Here is an 18,230-nt window from a genome sequence, read left to right on the forward strand (position 1 = left end):
ACAGAAAACAATTATTTCTCTTACCCCATTGGTAGATTATTTAGCTTGTTTAAAGAAAAAACACACTCAATTTTTACTTGTTTTTTTTTCTGAATTTTTTTTTAGATATTTAGGCTGAAAAGAAAAGCATTTTTTTTTTTTTGCAGTGTAAATGTCTTTACTGTCACTTCTGATCAATGTAATGTGTCTTTGCTGAATCAAATTTTTTTTTTTAAACAAAATAAAATAATAGATCTTACCATCCCCAAACCTTTGAATGATATTGTGTGTATACTGTTATGCATCAGTAAAATAATACTGAGTAGTAATCTCTCTACACTCACAAACTGTTTATAAACTGCAATAAAGTTCAAATTTAAATTGTAATTTAATAGTTTCTCATTGTACCATTGTTTTTCATTTGATTACGTCATTCCCACAAATTCATGGGATGCATAGTTCACTGCCTCCAGAGTCATTTTTCACATTTTGCCTTTTATGTGTCAAATCAAAGTTTGTAATGCTGTGATTCATCTCAGAGCTGGCTGGTTTTGTTTGGCTCTCCACTCTTTATTGAAGAAAAATGATAAATAAATGAAAAATACTTTGGTAACCAAGGCTGTTGAAAAAGTATGTGGTCTCTGTTGCGCACCATAAAAGTGAGTGAAACAGAAAGAGAGAGAGAGAGAAACCTTCTTTTAAATCTTTAGCAGAAGCCTAATTTCCAATTCACCACCACACCTCTAACAGATGTGTGGATGCAAGACAGCATGAGGTGACAACAGCAAAAAAACAACCTAACTAATGAATAGAAAGGAATAATATCATATACAAAAGATAGATGGAGAAAGATAGCAACTGAAGAAACACACTTAATAAAAAAAAAAAACCCTGTAAATATTACTGCTTTATAGTGGATTACAAGGGGCAGCTTCTCATCTTTTAGCTAACGCCATGCTGAAGTGCACTGAACTGTCGACTCTGTATGTCGCTGATTGACACTACATTTATAATGTTACAAAATAATTTAATTTCAAATAAATGTTATAATCCTAAAAAAAAGAAACAAAAATATTAAGCCACAAACGTTTTCAACACTGATAATAATAAGAAATGTTTTTTGAACACCAAATCAGCATATTAGAATGATTTCTAAAGGATCATGGAATTCTGAGAAATGGAGTAATAACGTTGAAAATTCAGCTTTGCTGTCCCAGGACTAAAATGTAAAATATTTTAACAAAGAAAGAAAAAAAATCACAATATTGCTGTTTTAACTGGCTGTTTGATTAAACAAATGCAGTCTTTGTAAGCGTATGGAAGTCTCTGCCACTGAATAAAAAATAAAGAAAGGTTATGACTTTTTATCTCCCAATTCTGACTTCTTTTCTCAGAATTATGTATAACAAATTTGCAATTCTGACTTTTTTCTCAAGATTGTGAGATATAAACTCACGATTGTGAGTTATAAAGTCAGAACTGGCGAGATATCAACTCACAATTCTGACTTTTTTTTCTCAGAATTGCATGTTATAAACTCGTAACTGTGCGTTATAGTCAAAATTGCAAGATATAAACTCACAATTCAATTTTTTTTTTCTCAGAATTGCGTGATATAAACTCACAATTGTGAATTATAACGTCAGAATTGGCGAGATATAAACTGACAATTTTGACTTTTTATCTCAGAATTGCGTGATATAATCTCACAATTGCGAGATAATATTTTTCTTATAATTTCTTGATATAGATTCATAAACTGCAAGTTATAAAGTCAGAATTGCGTGATACAAACTCACAATTGCAAGTTATAAAGTCAGAAGATATAAACTCACAATTCTGACTTTAAGTCATTGTCTAATTAAGTCATGTCTCCCAAATGCAAGTTTATATTTGACTTTTTGTGACTTTTTTCTCTCACAATTCTGACTTTTTTCTTAGAATTCTGTGATAAAAACTCACAATTGAAAGAAATAAAGTAATTTCTCCCAAATGCGAGTGTACATTTAACTTTTTTTGACTTCTTTTCTCACAATTCTGACATGTTTCTTAGAATTGTAGATATGAACTTGAGGGGAAAAGACTATATTCTCAAAATTGCAAGTTTATATCACACAATTCTGACTTAATAACTCGCAAATATGTTTTATAAAATCAGAATTGTGAGAAATTAACTCGCAATTCTAAAAACAAAATGAGAATTCTGAGTTTATGTCTAGCAATTTTGACTTTACAACTCTTAAGTGCAAGTTTATATCTTACAGTTCTGAGAAAAAAAGTCAGAATTGTGAGATGTAAACTTGCAATTGTGAGAAAAAAAGTCTGAATTGTGAGATAAAAAGTTGCAATTACCGTTTTATTTTTTTATTCAGTGTCGTAAACGGGTTTCCATATATGAGAGACTTCTTTCAAAAAATTATAAACAAATAAATAAATAAATAAAAATCTTAGAAACAAAATATGATTTCTATTAGCAGGTCAAAGAGCATAGACATCACAAGCTAAAAATCACTTCAATGTATCAAACAAAATTAAAAATAAAATATGATATTTATAAACAAACTCTATTGAGGCAACACTATTTTGATGGTCACTCAACAGATATTCTACTGACTATAAGTAACTATTAGTCAACTGATTCTACTAACTCTAATGGTGCGTTCACACCGGACGCGAATGAAGCGGCAAGCGCGAGTGATTTACATGTTAAGTCAATGCAAAGACGCGAATAGCCATCCTGCGGCGCGAAACGCGCGAATAGCGCGAAAGAAAGCGGCGCGCATTGAGCGTTTCAAGCGATTGCCGCGCAAGTTCAAAAATCTGAACTTTGGCGAAAATCCGCGCCGCGTTAACCAATCAGGAGCTTGCTCTAGTAGTGACGGAGGCAGAAATCCGAAACAACAATGGCGGACAAAATCACCGTTGCTGTCTGTGGTTCCTCGGAGCTGTACGATAACGTTACATCTTTGGACTTTTGTAGAAACAGGAATAAAAAGGATCTTGTTAGGAAGAAAGTGAGTGAAGAGGTCGGACAATCTGGTTAGTTTTAAAAAACGCTCTTTACTCAATTTGACCTACATATACATACATATTGAGACTACAAGCAAGCTAAAGCTGGCAAATTGAGCTCATTCACCTATTTTACAACTACTTTCCCGCTGACGAGTGGCAGAAGCCCCTCCCATGACGCGAATTCGCGTCTGTTGTGAAGAAAATGTCACGCGCGAATGACGCAAATTTTACCGCGCGAATGGCGCGAGTAAACTCAAATGTTCAAGCGTTCAACTACGCGCGAATAGCGCGTTTTTTCCGCGCAAGTCGCGTCCGGTGTGAACGCACCATAACACTAACCTAGCAGTCTACTAATAATTAGAATTTGCCAACATAGTTCCAAAGTTACTTATAGTCAACAGAAAGTCTAAAGAGCACCATCAAATTAAGTGTAACCTTTAATTTAATTTTACAGTAGGCAAACACAGAAAATAAGGAGGCTGGACTATTTTTCAACTTCAAGCTTGTAAGATGCTTTGCTTTCATTGTAGACCACATTGTGAGCGATCTAATTTTATCATGTCACAACATGCCACATGTAAATATAGTAATAGCTCAATCAGATCATTTACAAATCAGCCTCCTTCTTTCATCTGAGCCACATATTTTTAACACTGAACTGGTTCTACTTGACTCTCAAATGCTCGCTTTCAATCATTTGAGTGATATGGGGTGAGATTTAATCACAAATGTCGGCCGTTAAAGGGGTTACATGATCATTTGCCATGTCCACAGAGAACCTGCTGAGGTAAAACCCGTTCCCATTCACGGGCCTGCAGCCCTAAGCGGCCATTCCATGAGACTTGTCCTAAAAAAGCATATGCCACAGCTCCCATTGGCTCTGAGAGCCATAGACGGCACGCAAATTACATAGGGAATTATAGGCCGTCTATCCCAGCACACCCCAGGGCTGAGTGAAGCTCCTCAGCAAATAGGAGTCATGTCTATTTTCAGCCCAGGCACTTTAACCTACTTCTCCAGCCTCACGCGCTGCACAGCCACCATTTATCCCTGATCTCTCCTCCTTTTCGCTCCACAATAACTCATTATGACAATAAGAAACACACTTAGCGGAACCAGAGAGGGGGACGAGGGAAAACAAGAAAAACCTAACACGAACTTAGTCCGACTCGGCATTAATCAAACGGTTGAAACTCTCAGAGGCATATCGTTCCCTCATCTAAGCCCTGAGACCTATGAGACCAAGCCTCTGGATTCACACCGTAACGCTCCACCTGATTCACCCATTTCAGGAGAGACAGAGTGCCATTTTAGCATATGCTTACTCCACCCTTCAAGTTCCCTGGACACTTGTTATATTTGAAGTTGGGAGAGAATCGCAGAGTGGCGGGACTGTTTGCAAGCCCAAAACAGGGCGCTGATCAATCTTCAGGCTCTAAACCTACCAGGAACAGGACGAACCAAGAGCTTGCTTGGGTGTTGCTAATGTCGACAAACGGTTAGAACTGCTTTATATGAAAATTCACTGTAGAATAAACCAGTTAACATCCTGTAATTGGGAATTAAATGGACATGCAAGATGGGACAGTTCTACTAACAGAAAAGAGCTGGGATGTGTATCGCCCAGGAGAGCAGCTATGCTTATTACAGTGTGAGGAATCGTATCACCTCAGCGGGGACTTACACTAGGCCGTGTACTAATGAGAAACATGGCTAGCGTCTTAGCAGTTGTGCTGGTGTCACAGCGGAGACTGAGCATTTCACTGCGAGGGACTCTGTGCTTATTAGCATTTACCTCTTTGGTGCTGTTGGCAAACTCATTAATTTCATTCATCTCTTTGGAGTCTAATGGTTAAAAATTCTGGGCTGGTAATCAAAAGGCTGAGGGTTTAAATTCTGTAGTATTTAATTAGCGGTCATATTCATTAATATCTTACAAGATATTAACACATACAGTAGAACTAGATTTGCTAGACTTTAGATTTCCTAATGGAACTATCAATGCTGGCAGCAAAAGACAGTGAAAGTGTTTTAGTTTTACATAAAAAACTGAAAACATAAACATTTTTGTTAATTAAAAAATTACTGAAAGAAAATAAATATTGATACTAAATGGGAAACTTAAAATAAAATTACAATAAAATATTAAAAAAGTAAATTAAAAAGCAGAAACTACAATTAAGTGTAAATAAATAAATAAAAAAACGATGGTGAACGTTTTGTACGTGTCACCACAGTTCTTACTTGAAATGTCTGTTGAGTGGCGCTATAACTCTAATGCTAATACTAATGCTAATGACCTACCCAACTGTATGAACAAAAGCAAATGTGATGTAAAAGCACAATAACTAGCATGCCATTTTAGCTTGTTTTCCAATCTTTCAGTGCTTCCATTGTGAGTCACGTTTTTCCATGGGATTCATATCCAAGCTTTCCACATCCTAAGTCCAATTCTGTGCCATGCTGAGCTACAGAGCAAGCCTGTTACATCTCGAAAGCCTAACATATGGGGTTGTGGATAGTAGGGATACAGCTGCTGGCAGAAACTAACAATATATTGCATTTTCTACCTATTATTAGGCTTGCCACGATAGACGGTGTTGACGGTGTTACCGGTTTTAAGACGCAACACCGGTGACATCACTTTTCCACCGTGACACCGTCTCCACCTTTTTTTTTATGTATTCGTTTTTTTATTAAACATTTATTTGAATTGAATGGAAAATATTATTCTAAATAATTTACTTAAGACGAGAGCATGCAATATAATTAAAAACTGAACATAGCTACAATGCGTCATATTTCATTTATCACGTGAGGAGTTCGCGCTTACATATAATAAACAGCGTAAAAGTTAAGCATGTTTGGCCGAGCACGGGGCACTCCCCCTGCCCAGGGAGAGGGATGCTGAAAACAAGAGATGATGAAGGTAAGACTGCTTGGCTATTTAAAGGGATTCTCTTGTAGTGCTTGGATACGGAGTGTGATTGCTGATGGTGAATTGGCCGTGTTAATTATCTGTGCGAGGAGTCGAATTTACAGAAAGAGAATGGCGGACGATTTAGTGTCCAAAAGCACCTGTTTGGCAATATTTTGAGTTCAAAGTTTTTTTTTTTTTTTGTAGTTTCGTTGTCGTCCATTAAAATAATTGACGCCGAATTGCCAATTCCCGCAAAACTGAAAGTGAAAGTATAATACGCACGCATTTATAAGCTATTTAAAAGCAGAAAAAAGAGCAAATCCCCACCCCCACGGTGATACCGGTATTACCGGTGTTGTCACATGCCGATTAACCGGTGGGGAAATTTCCTCATCGTCACAACCCTACCTATTATATTGTGTTTTATTAACTTTTACACCTACCCTAACCCTAAACCTACCCCTTACAATAATGCAAAAACAGTAATTATTGAGCTGTAATCATAACTGTGTATGAAAACAATTACAAGTGCTCGCTGTTTTACTGCCTCTGGTGTTTATTTCTGTTGGAAACTGCAGTGATATGTACTTGTTGGTATGTATTTCACATCTTGCGTCTTGGTTTTAAGCTAAAAATATGTAGCAATTTTTGTGTTTTAAACATTAAAATACATGCAAGTTGTATGTTTCATCATCAATAAAAACAAAAATTGAAGCTTTATGCTTGTAAAAATGACACATGTATAATCAATGAGACCAGGCTATAAAGTAACACTGCTTCTTTGCAGTGTCAAGGCGAAATATAACCAGTTACTATTTAGCATGCAAATAATTGCAGGATAGAACACCAATTAAAATTCAAAATGCAAATACAATGATGATTCAAATTTGAATGGTGAGCATTTTCAAATAATGCACATCTAAGGAATTTTTTTACATTTTAATTTTATATTTCTTTTCTTTTTATATTTTTATTATTTATATTTATTTTAAGTTCCTAAAAACCAAAAATAGCTAGCACACCTAAGGCTGAAGTTGTCTGCAAAAGATAGTTGGAATATAGTCTGTATGTTAAACGGTTCAAACTGAATTAATTGCATGAAATTGTATAAAATGTTTGAGGAACATCAATACAGTTCTGCCTTGCAAACACTGTAAAAACCATTTCAACAGACTGTTTCAGAGTGACATTAGCTGACCTTTAGAGCTGTTTTACATTTTTTAAAGAACTATACACCAAAAAAGACTCATTTTTGCAATGCAAATAGCTCTGCTTGCTTCCTTTCACAATACGAGCAATAGAACAAAACACAGAACCTATGAAAACCACCCCTGAACAGCCTTACAAATCACAGTGCCTTACGGGACAGTGAAAGTTACACCAGGTGGAACGGATAACCTGCAGACATAATGTTTATCTCTACAAATATACGTATTTATCTGTGCTTCTGTTCGTCTGTATACAGGGGTAGCAAGATTGGTCAACAAGCCTGAGGCAGATTGCAATGCAATAGAGATTCTCTGATACAGAGACAAAGACCTCCGTCCTTCATCCAGCCAGACAGCGAGCATCTTAGTATGCAGGGCAGGTAGGCCTACTTGTTCAAATTAGGCGCATGCGTGTGTCTGTGCTAAAGGGGGTAATAACACCGGATCTTAAGCGTGCTCCGTCATGTGTGTCTTTGTCTGCGCTTGAGTGCCTTAAGTTTAATCCTGTGTGACGATGAATCAGTTGCATGGGGAACTGACAGGCGACAAATTGTTATGGCCTAAAGAAGCCGCTATCTTCTCTGTGCCAACAACTCCCATCATCCATCACTGAGTAACTGATCAGCACAGACTTATGCATGCTCTATATGAGGCTAGCATGATAACCATAGGAGGCCTTTGAGCTTGTAGTCATTGCATATAAGACTAGAGGCAATGACATAAATAAAAAGCTGTGTTTTACATCAATCGGACTTCTAACCTTGGTAAACAGCAGCGTTTCGCTGTTTGGGGAAGACAGCAGGGGATAAACAGGATCAGTGGGTGATAGCAGCTATACTAAAGATGGCCTGTAATGACAGAAGCTTATGCCACTTTCCAGCCTCAGTCTCTTCTCGGTTAAACATGAAGGTTAATCTATTCGTGTATCTCTGTCTTATTTGCTATTAAACTGTTTATCTTTCCCTCATCCTCCGCATAGGCTTGAGGACAGGGGCGAGAGCTGTCATGATATCTTAATTATGTCTCACGGTACGATACCCACTAAATTATCAGAAAACCAAATTGTATCTTGATACTACTGAGTTTGTTTGGATAGATCATGATTGCTGAGGGATGTTTGAACATTTGTTTTTGGCAATTTACACACATACACACGCACACACACACACACACACACACACACACACACACACACACACACACACACACACACACACACACACACACACACACACACACACACACACACACACACAAAAAATACTATTAATGGTTTTTCTATTCATTGGAATGTTCTGTAGTTGTATTTATTCTTGCCATATAATAATAATAATAATAATAATAATAATAATAATAATAATAATAATAATAATAATAATAATACTACATTACACAATGATGATGATTTCTGTAAACTTAATAAATAAAAACAACGTATTTATCATTATCATCATCATCATCATTGTGTATTATTATTATTATTATTATTGATGGTTGATGTTGGTGGGGATGTTTTATGTTGTAATAATTCTTAAATAATAATAATAATAATAATAATAATAATAATAATAATAATAATAATAATAATAATAATAATAATAATACACAATGACAACTCATTAACAATTATATTATTGAATAAATAAACCAATTATAATTTTTTTATTATTACTGAAGGTTGATTTTGCTGGGGATGTTTTATGTTGTATTAATTCTTAATAGTTTACGCAAAAAAAATAAATAATAAAAAATAAATAAATAATAATAATACACAATGACAACTCAATAAAATTATTAATAAATAAATAATTATGTTGTTGTTATTATTGCTGGGAATGCTTTTATGTTGTATTCATTCTTAATAGTTTACACAAATAATAATGATAATAATAATAATAATAATAATAATAATAATAATAATAATAATAATAATAATAATAATAATAATAATAATAATAATTTTATTCAATAATGTTATTATTAATGAGTTGCCATTGTGCGTTATTATTATTATTAATTATTAAAGTGTCAATAATAAATACAACAACAATAACAACCTAATAAATAAATAATAATAAAAAGTAATAAAAAGTAATAATAATAATAATAATTATTATTATTATTATTATGATTATTATTATTACTTTTTATTATTGATTGGTTTTTATTTTATGCTGTTGTTTTATTTTATGCTTTTATGTTGTATTAATTTTTTATAGTTTACACAAATAATAATAATAATAATAATAATAATAATAATAATAATAATACATTACACGATGATGATGATGATTTTTTTGTAAACTGTCAAATATAAATACAAAACAATAACAACCCATTAATAAAAATATTATTAAATGAATGTATTATTATTTTCATTACTATTTTAGTTGTAGAAATAATAACAACAACAACAACAACAACAGTACAAAATCTTACAAAAACATCTTACAAAATGTATAAATTATCATATTTTTCACTTTCAAACATTTCAGTGTTCACTGGAAACTAAAAGAAGACCTTTTTCTGACAAAACTTTCATTTGAATCAAAGTTTAGTCTATGTAACAACAACAAAAACCCTAAACAATAAAATAATAAACAATACAATATAACATGGCATCTTTTAAAGCAATGTTATGTGATTTATGTGAACACTTTTCACTCTTCTTTCTGCCACTGTGATACTACTGTAGCACCGGTACACCATGCAACACTATCAGGGCTAAAGTGTAACATCAAATCACAAACCCCGCATCTTTTCTCTCTTCCGCAGTCTCTAACACTGAATCACAAGTCACTCACACTTGGTTTCTCAACAAAATACCAAAACATCCCTTTAAAAAGTTCCTAAGACAGTATAATTGAAATGCGGTTTCCATCACGTCCAACTCTCGTCTAGTTCTCAACAACAAAGCCCAAGAGCAGTCTTGATCTGTAATACTGAGAAGATACCAGAGTCTTGGGAGGGCACAGAGCTCAGAGCAAAACAAGATGAACATGTTTAGACCGCTGGATATCTGTCAGAGCAGCTGTTGTACTTCACAGGGCCCTATTCAGCACTTTTCCATCAGAGGTTTGCGGATTCAAAAAAAGGGAGAAAATGAATAAGCACGAATAAGCTCTGTTCCAAAAGTCAGTTTTGATGTCTACATAGGCACAATCCTGCATTTTAACCAAAAGAAAACCTCACACATGTCTAATTTGAACCATTTTCCATAAGTATGGTCATTCAAACTGCACAAAAGTAGCTCTGCTTACTTGAAGTGTGAAAAAGAATTCTTAATTAACAATAGCATTTGTGGTTAGAATGTTGCTATAATGACAATGCGCTAAAGCAAAACAAGCCCAAACATACTGGATCTAAATTAGATTTTCCATTAACACCTTTTAGAACTGAATAAAAACATTTCCCTCAAAGTATCAGCTATGCATCTGGCATTGTGTGAGGATAAGTGCGAAGCCAAATCGAAGTTTTTTGCCAAATAGAGGTGTCTTAGAGGCAATCGCAATTTTGAAGACTTCATTTAAAGTGCATTTGTAAGACCTATAAATGCTGTCTAGATAGGCAGCATGCTGGATTTTGAAACAAAGCTATTGTGTCTGGTTTAAGGATGGTTTTTTGACAGTGCTAAGCTGCTGGAGAACATTAAAGGCACTGATGGAGATGTGATGACCCATGCAGAGCCAGGCTAATGGGTGGAGACTGTTTGCTAATAGTGTCGTTTACTCTGCACTTCCAAATGTCACCAGACACTCCTGAAAAAGCCAATAGCCAGGCGCTGACGTCATAATGAGGGACAAAAATTGATAAATGTCGATTAGGAAGCATTGACCTACAGCTTTGGGTCTGGGTGACAGATATGAGCCATCAATTATAATTTCATTCGTGCTTGTCACTCTTCTATTCTCTTAGGAGGCAATGCACTCTGAAATGGCACAGCATATTTTAAGAACAGTGACTTGCAAATATGTTTCAAAACTACACTGCATGAAACTATTATACAATGAATAAGCGAAAAGCATGGATGCAAGGATGGATGTTCATGATTTTGTTCTGCATGACTTTCTTTCTACATTATGTTTCTCAAAAAAGAAAAAGTCATACAGGTTTAGAACAACAGAGATTTTCAATTATGTTTTAACTACACCTTTGAGATTGTAGCTTGTGACTGCTGATGCAACAACTGCTGATTTCACACCTACTAAGGCGACCCAGTAACTGCAGAGCCGCTGTATCCTTGAGCAGTACACTTTGCAGGGACACAGTCTCTAAAATTACTGGATTGCAACTGAATCAGCTCTTAGTTCCGTTCTGGAAAGCTGTCACTTTATACATGGATCAAAGTCGCTAAGATGTCCAAGTCAAAAGAAATTTTGATTGACAAATGTGATTTTATGTCCATAGAAAGCACATTAAACGTGTCTACTGTTAATGTTTTAAATACATTTTTGGAGAATGAAATGTCAACATGCTTATTCTGACTTGTACATATTAAAACATATAAAAGAATAAGGGAGCATATTCAGTTTTAAATGAGCAAAACATTCTTACTGACAAATGGGAAAAACACTAGGACTGTAGCAAATTTAAAAATAATTTTGGGTGGAAGTTATTTGTCTTTTAATATGTCATAAATAGATTTGCCTGACAAGATTGCTACACTGAATAACATTTTAGTGGGTGTCTTTTGTAAAGTAGGGAAAATGTATGATATTTAATTTTTGCTCAGAAAAACAAAAACAAAAATGCAATTAAATTAAGTAAGTAAACTTGGTAACACTTTACAATACGTGTGCACAAATAAGCATTAATTCATGCTTAATTAATGCACAGATAATCACGAGTTAATATACAATTAATGAAGAACTAAACAATTTATTAATGATTACTACATCAGCAACTAATGAACATTCTATATGATTCATAGATTAAGTAATCAATAAATTGTTATTACTTAAATGTGCCATAATGTATTAATTCCCTAATAACTTATTTCATTAACTAATAGTGTAAATTCATGTGTTAGTTACCACAGTGGTCAAAGCTATGTACTTCCACTTCCAGTGGTCTGCTTTAATTAATCATTAGCTAATGATTTGCAAAGATATCATTATGTTATGACTTTACTTATTGAGGCACAAAATTATTAACTAATTGTTAAGTAATATGTCATTGTGGTTATGATATAGAATTAGTCAGTCATGTGCCTTAATGCGTTGAAGCCATGCATTTAAACGTCCAGTTGTCTGCTTTAATTAATCATTAGCTAATGATTTGCAAAGATATCATTATGTTATGACTTATTGAGGCACAGAACTATTAACTATTAACTAACTGTTAAGTAATATAGTTATAGCTAATGATTAATTAAAGCAGACAACTGCTAGTTGAAATACATGACTTGAACCCATTTTGGTAATTAATACATTAATTTACACTATTAGTTAATAAAAGGGGTTATTAGGGAATTAATACATTATGACACAACTAATAACAATTTATTGGTTACTTAATCTATTAATCATATAGAATGTTCATTAGTTGCTTTTGTAGTAATCATTAATAAATTGTTTAGTTCTTCATTAATTGTGCATTGACTTGTGATTATCCGTGCATTAATTAAACATGAATTAATGCACATGTGTGCACACATATTGTAAGGTGTTACCGAAAACTTTTCAATATTTTTTTTGGAAAAACAACAATTTAAAGCAGCATTACACTTATTGTTTTTATGCTTAATCCCTTTTCTTCTGTGACTAATAAAATTTTGATCGACCAAGCCTCTTCTCGTCGACTAACAGTTATGACTCTCGTGGGGCAGGCCAAGTGTTTTTGCATTTTCATGTGGTCAAGATGTACTTTTCTAGCAAAATCTGGCAACTATTTATGCTGACCAAGGCTGAATTTATATTAAATAAATAAATATTCAAATTAAAACAATGTTTTTCTATTTATACATTTTATAATGTCATTTATTCCTATGATGGCAAATATGCATTTTCAGAAGCCATTACTCCAGTTATCAGTGTCACATGATCCTTGAGATAGCATTCCAATCTGCTGATTTGCTGTACAAGAAACATTTCAATTTAGCATCAAAACAGTTGTGATGCTTAGTATTTTTGTGTAAAGTGTGTTTGTTCAGGATTCTTTACTAAATACAAAGTACATTTCTTTACTCTCACTTTTGATCAAAAGCTCTTTATGAAGATATCCAAAGTTTTGTCATGAAATACACTGTAAAAGGTTTTCACCAGATTCAACTTAAAAGCCTTAGTTCAGCAGCTGCCTTAACATTTTAAGTTAAATCAGCTTAAAACGACAAGTCATTTTAACTTATTACACTAAAAATTAGTTGATTTAACTTGAGAGTTAAAATGACTTAAGTTGATTTAACTTAAAATTGCAAGGCAGCTGCTAAACTTAAGTTTTTAAGTTGAAACTGGTAAAAACTTTTTACAGTGTTCTAGATGGAGCAGTCTGATAGGTCTAACTCTATCTTACATAATGACACAATTTTCACATGAAGCAGTTGATTGGTTGTCTTTTATATCAGTTGCCAATGAGTTTGCTGCTCAGCATTCAAATATTTGGCTAGTGCTTGTCATAGCAGTTGCAGCGCGCTCCAGAAATCCCCCACCTTCCCCAGCTCCACCTGTATAGATCTGCCACTGGGTCATTCATACATACTACATGGGGGAGTTATTTCATATATGTTATATGTGCAGCAGCATTGTATTGGCAGTAGCAAGTCTATGTATTTCCTCTGCCACAGCATCATAGCAGATCTATTCCGCCAAGACCAAACACACTAACATTGTCATGTTCATTGCCATGCTAAACCCTGCAAGAGTTGTCATGATAGAATTATATTTGTATCATCTGAATAATACATTTTAGCACTAGACATTTGATCGACACACTTTAGTCTTCCATTATGTGTGGATTAGTAAACACCACTGCTGACTTTAAAATGTTCTCTCCTCCACTTTTCCCTCTTTTTATTTTAGAATCCCGTTTAGCTCTGCAGTTTTTAGAACTGGCATTGCATCCACCTTGCCTCCCTGTACCCAAAGCTCAGTGCCCCTGACTGTGCAGTACTGTGCCTGATGGGCAGCGCTGCTGTCTCTCTCTCTCTCTCTCTCTCTCTGCATGTGTGTGTCTGCCTGGCATGCTGCGTTTAGCTGGTGTCAGTGGTGGTGGCAGCCAGCAGCGTGTGGTCCAGCTCCTGTGTGACTGCGACTGGCCTCTGGCTCTGCTCTCTCCGCCCCACATTGCTCATTCCTCAGGGCTATTCTCCATATCCCAGCATCCCATTCGCCTGCCATGCATATCAATCACTTTAATGGGGGTGCTTTCAGATGAAAAATCACTCGGCTAAACTAAACTGGGTCAGTATCCTTTCATTGGTGACGCAGCTGAGGGGAGGGGGGGAAGGAAAAGGGAATAGATCGAGAGAAACAAATAAATATGTAGATAGATATATGTAGATAAATATTTAGATAGAGACATGGACAGATATATATATATATATATATATATATATATAGAGAGAGAGAGAGTGAGAAAGAGAAATGTACAGGACATAAAGTCCTGGAACAGCGAGGTCTGAGCAGCTGGTGGGCCTCTCACTTCCATTAAGTGAAAATAGGGCAGAGGGTCAATATAACAAGCGGCAGCACGAGTCATTAACCTGGATAGCTAAAAGCCACATCACAAATACAACGCTTAATGTCTAGCCCTCTCAGAGCTGACACACACAGACTGAAAACATTATCTTGTACTACAATAAATAAGATGAACATAATAGACAAAATATAAAGAGGTTAAAGGATTAGTTCACTTCCAGAATAAAAATTTCCTGATAATTTACTCAACCCCATGGCATCCAAGAAGTTCATGTCTTTCTTTCTTCAGTTAAAAGGAAATTAAGCTTTTTGAGAAAAACATTTTAGGATTTTTCGCCTTCAATGGGAGCCAATGGGTTGAAGGCCCAAACTGCAATTTCAATGCAGCTTCAAAGGTCCCAGTCAAAGAATAAGGGTCTTATCTAGTGAAACGATCAGTCATTTTCTAAAAAAATAGAATTTATATACTTATATACTATACCTTTACAAAAAACGTGAGCTTTCCAACATGAAGTCACGGACGCACATCGCAGAGCTAGTGCAGGACGAGCATTTGTGGTTTAAAAGTCTATCCATTTTTTTTTTTTTTTTTTAGAAAATGACAACTAGATAAGTCCCTTATTCCTCAGCTGGGATCGTGTAGAGCCTTTTGAAGCTGCATTGAAACTGCAATTTGTACCTTCAACCCATTGATCCCCATTTACTGTAAGTCCACTATTCGGAGAAACATCCTGGAGTATTTTCCTCAACAACCTCCTTTTCGACTGAAGCAAATTGAGTAAATTATCAGGAAATGTGTATACTGGATGTGAAATACTCCTTTAGGCCGCGATCACACCGAACGCGTTTTAGCAGTTGGAGGCGCCTCTTTTGAATGGTTTTCTGTTGGCAGTCAGCGTTCTCCGCGCTGCTTATGCGCACTGGGCGCCTCGCGTTTTCGCCGCCTGCTGCGCCTCGCGTTTTTGCAGGAGCGCTCTGAGCGCCTGAAGTTGAAAAAAAAATCAACTCTGAGCGGAAAAACGCCCAACGTCATTCGCGTTCTTTTCCATTGTCCAATCGAATGAATAGAGAGGCGGGCCTTCTGTTCTGGTGACGAAAGTTTACCGTTGCTTAAAAAGTCCGGAGACTGCAGAAAAGGAGGAGAAACCTTTGTGGTCTATCGTGGGTAACCCGGAGCTGTATTATTTAGGGTTTCTGCTAATATGACAGTTTACTTAACAGCAAAAAAACTAAGATTTTAGAGCGCTCGCGCTATAATCCTTTGATTTGACTGACAGGACAGCTGTTTTGGTCATTGCTTAGCAACATAAAAAAACCGCAGCACACTGCTCTTTTTTAAAAGTCACCAAAAAAAGGCAGTGCTGTGCGCCTCGCGTTTTTAGAACGAAAAGACGCGTTCGGTGTGATCGGGGCCTTAAGCTGTTTACTACTATGCATGTTTAGGAACATGCCAATGCAATAGTTATATTAGAATGTTTTTTCATTTTAATTTGTTTTGCTGTTGGTGGCGGAATAAATTAATCTAATGGCCACAAATAATTGGCAGTCATTAAATTATACTTTAGACCATTTTGGTCTGAGAGCAATAATGAAATATGTGACCATGGACCACAAAACCAGTCTTAAGTCGCTGGGGTATATTTGTAGCAATAGCCAAAAATACATTGCATGGGTCAAAATTATTGATTTTTCTTTTATGTCAAAAATCATTAGGAAATTAAGTAAAGATCATGTTACATTAAGATTTTTTGTAAAATTCCTACTGTAAACCTATCAAAATGTAAATTTTGATTAGTAATATGCTTTGTTAAGAACTTAATTTGGACAACTTTAAAGGTGATTTTCTCAGTATTTTGATTTTTTTGCACCCTTAGATTCCAGATTTTCAAATAGATGTATCTCGGCCAAATATTGTCCTATAACAAACTATACATCAATAGAAAGCTTATTTATTGAGCTTTCATATGATGTATACATCTCAGTTTTGTAAAAAATTAACCTTATGACTGGTTTTGTGGTCCAGGGTCACATATGACAGTAACTGTTAGATAACTTTTTTTGTATTTTGATACTTTAAAAATATATAATAATTTATTCATGTGAAGCAAATCCTGAATTGTCAGCAGCCATTCTTCCAACCTTTAGTGTCATGATCTATCAGAAAGTATTCTTATAGGCTAATTTAGAGCTCAAGTAACATTTCGTATTCTTATTGTTGAAACAAATTAAAACATTTTTGTATTATATTACTATATATGTCGTTATTGTCACTTTTAACCACAAAACCAATCATAAGGGTCAATTTTTTGAAATTGAGATTTATACATTATCAGAATAAATAAGCTTTCAATTGATGTATGGTTTGTTAGGATAGGACAATATTTGGCCGAGATACAATTTGAAAATCTGGAATCTGAGGGTGCAAAAAAATCTAAATATTGAGAAAATCACCATTAAATATATTTACAGTAGGAAATTTACAAAATACCTTGATGGAACGTGATCTTAATATAAGGCATAAAAGAAAAATCAATACTTTTGACCCATACAATGTATTTCTGGATATTGCTACAAATATACCCATGCTACTCAAGACTGGTTTTATGCTCCAGGGTCACATATATATTACTGAATGGTATGAAATTTTTAATGGAAGTGTACATCTTTTCAGTTTTTACTTAGAAAATGTATCAGCATTTCCCACACCTCCCCTGACGCCTCACAGTGATAACCACTGCTTTATTAAGATTAATATTCATGATCACAGAAAAACAACAACATTGCTGTGCATCAGTGCTTTTAAACTATACCTGGGAGAAATCCCAAGCTAGACAAACCCTGACGCATTATGCATACCATGATATATTAACCACCTGGTCCACCATCTGCTTTCATACGAACCCTCACACTATGGAGGCAAGTTTACATCTAATGTCACAGCAACAGCGCAGACGGTCACAATGTTACACCCTTACCTTTAAAAATCATTACAACAAAACAGTTACCCAAGAACATATAGTTTCTGATCTTTCTTTAGCTGTAGAATCTAGCATATGTGGAACAGACGGAATACTGACCTTCTAGAGAGCAACTAAACACTTCAAACAATGTTAGACAACAATGTTCGGCAACAATGTTCTCGATGTATGGCAGCATATGTTATGCACAAGACAATTTTCACCATGGTCTAGGCCAGACACTGAGGGGTGAAGTGTGGAAAGGTAAAGATAGCACTCACCGGTTCTTTAGCTTTCTGCGCTAACACTGCAAAGGTGGACAGCTTGCTGCACAGACATTTGGTGTGGGAGACTGCCGGCGATGGGAGTGTTTGGCAGCTCTCTGCGTCCCAGTTTTCTTCGCCAGCCTCTCTGTTGATAGGGTATAGCGACAACACACACACACACACAGAAAAAAAGAATGAATTAATTGGGTCATTCCATGAGAGACAACAGGAGAGACCGTAGTGAGTTGTATGGT

At 35.2% G+C, this 18,230-nt stretch overlaps 1 protein-coding gene across 1 annotated transcript in view; it reads right to left on the minus strand.

The window, feature by feature from the left end:
- The window catches only part of adgrb2 (adhesion G protein-coupled receptor B2), a 341,301-nt gene that overhangs the window by 92,514 nt on the left and 230,557 nt on the right, over nucleotides 1–18,230 (minus strand). The window contains 1 exon segment of the mRNA XM_073821334.1: nucleotides 17,992–18,121. Coding sequence (XP_073677435.1) covers nucleotides 17,992–18,121 — 130 coding nt within the window.

The sequence above is a fragment of the Garra rufa genome, chromosome 17 (genome assembly GCF_049309525.1).
Source record: "Garra rufa chromosome 17, GarRuf1.0, whole genome shotgun sequence".
NCBI classification, from domain to species: domain Eukaryota; kingdom Metazoa; phylum Chordata; class Actinopteri; order Cypriniformes; family Cyprinidae; genus Garra; species Garra rufa.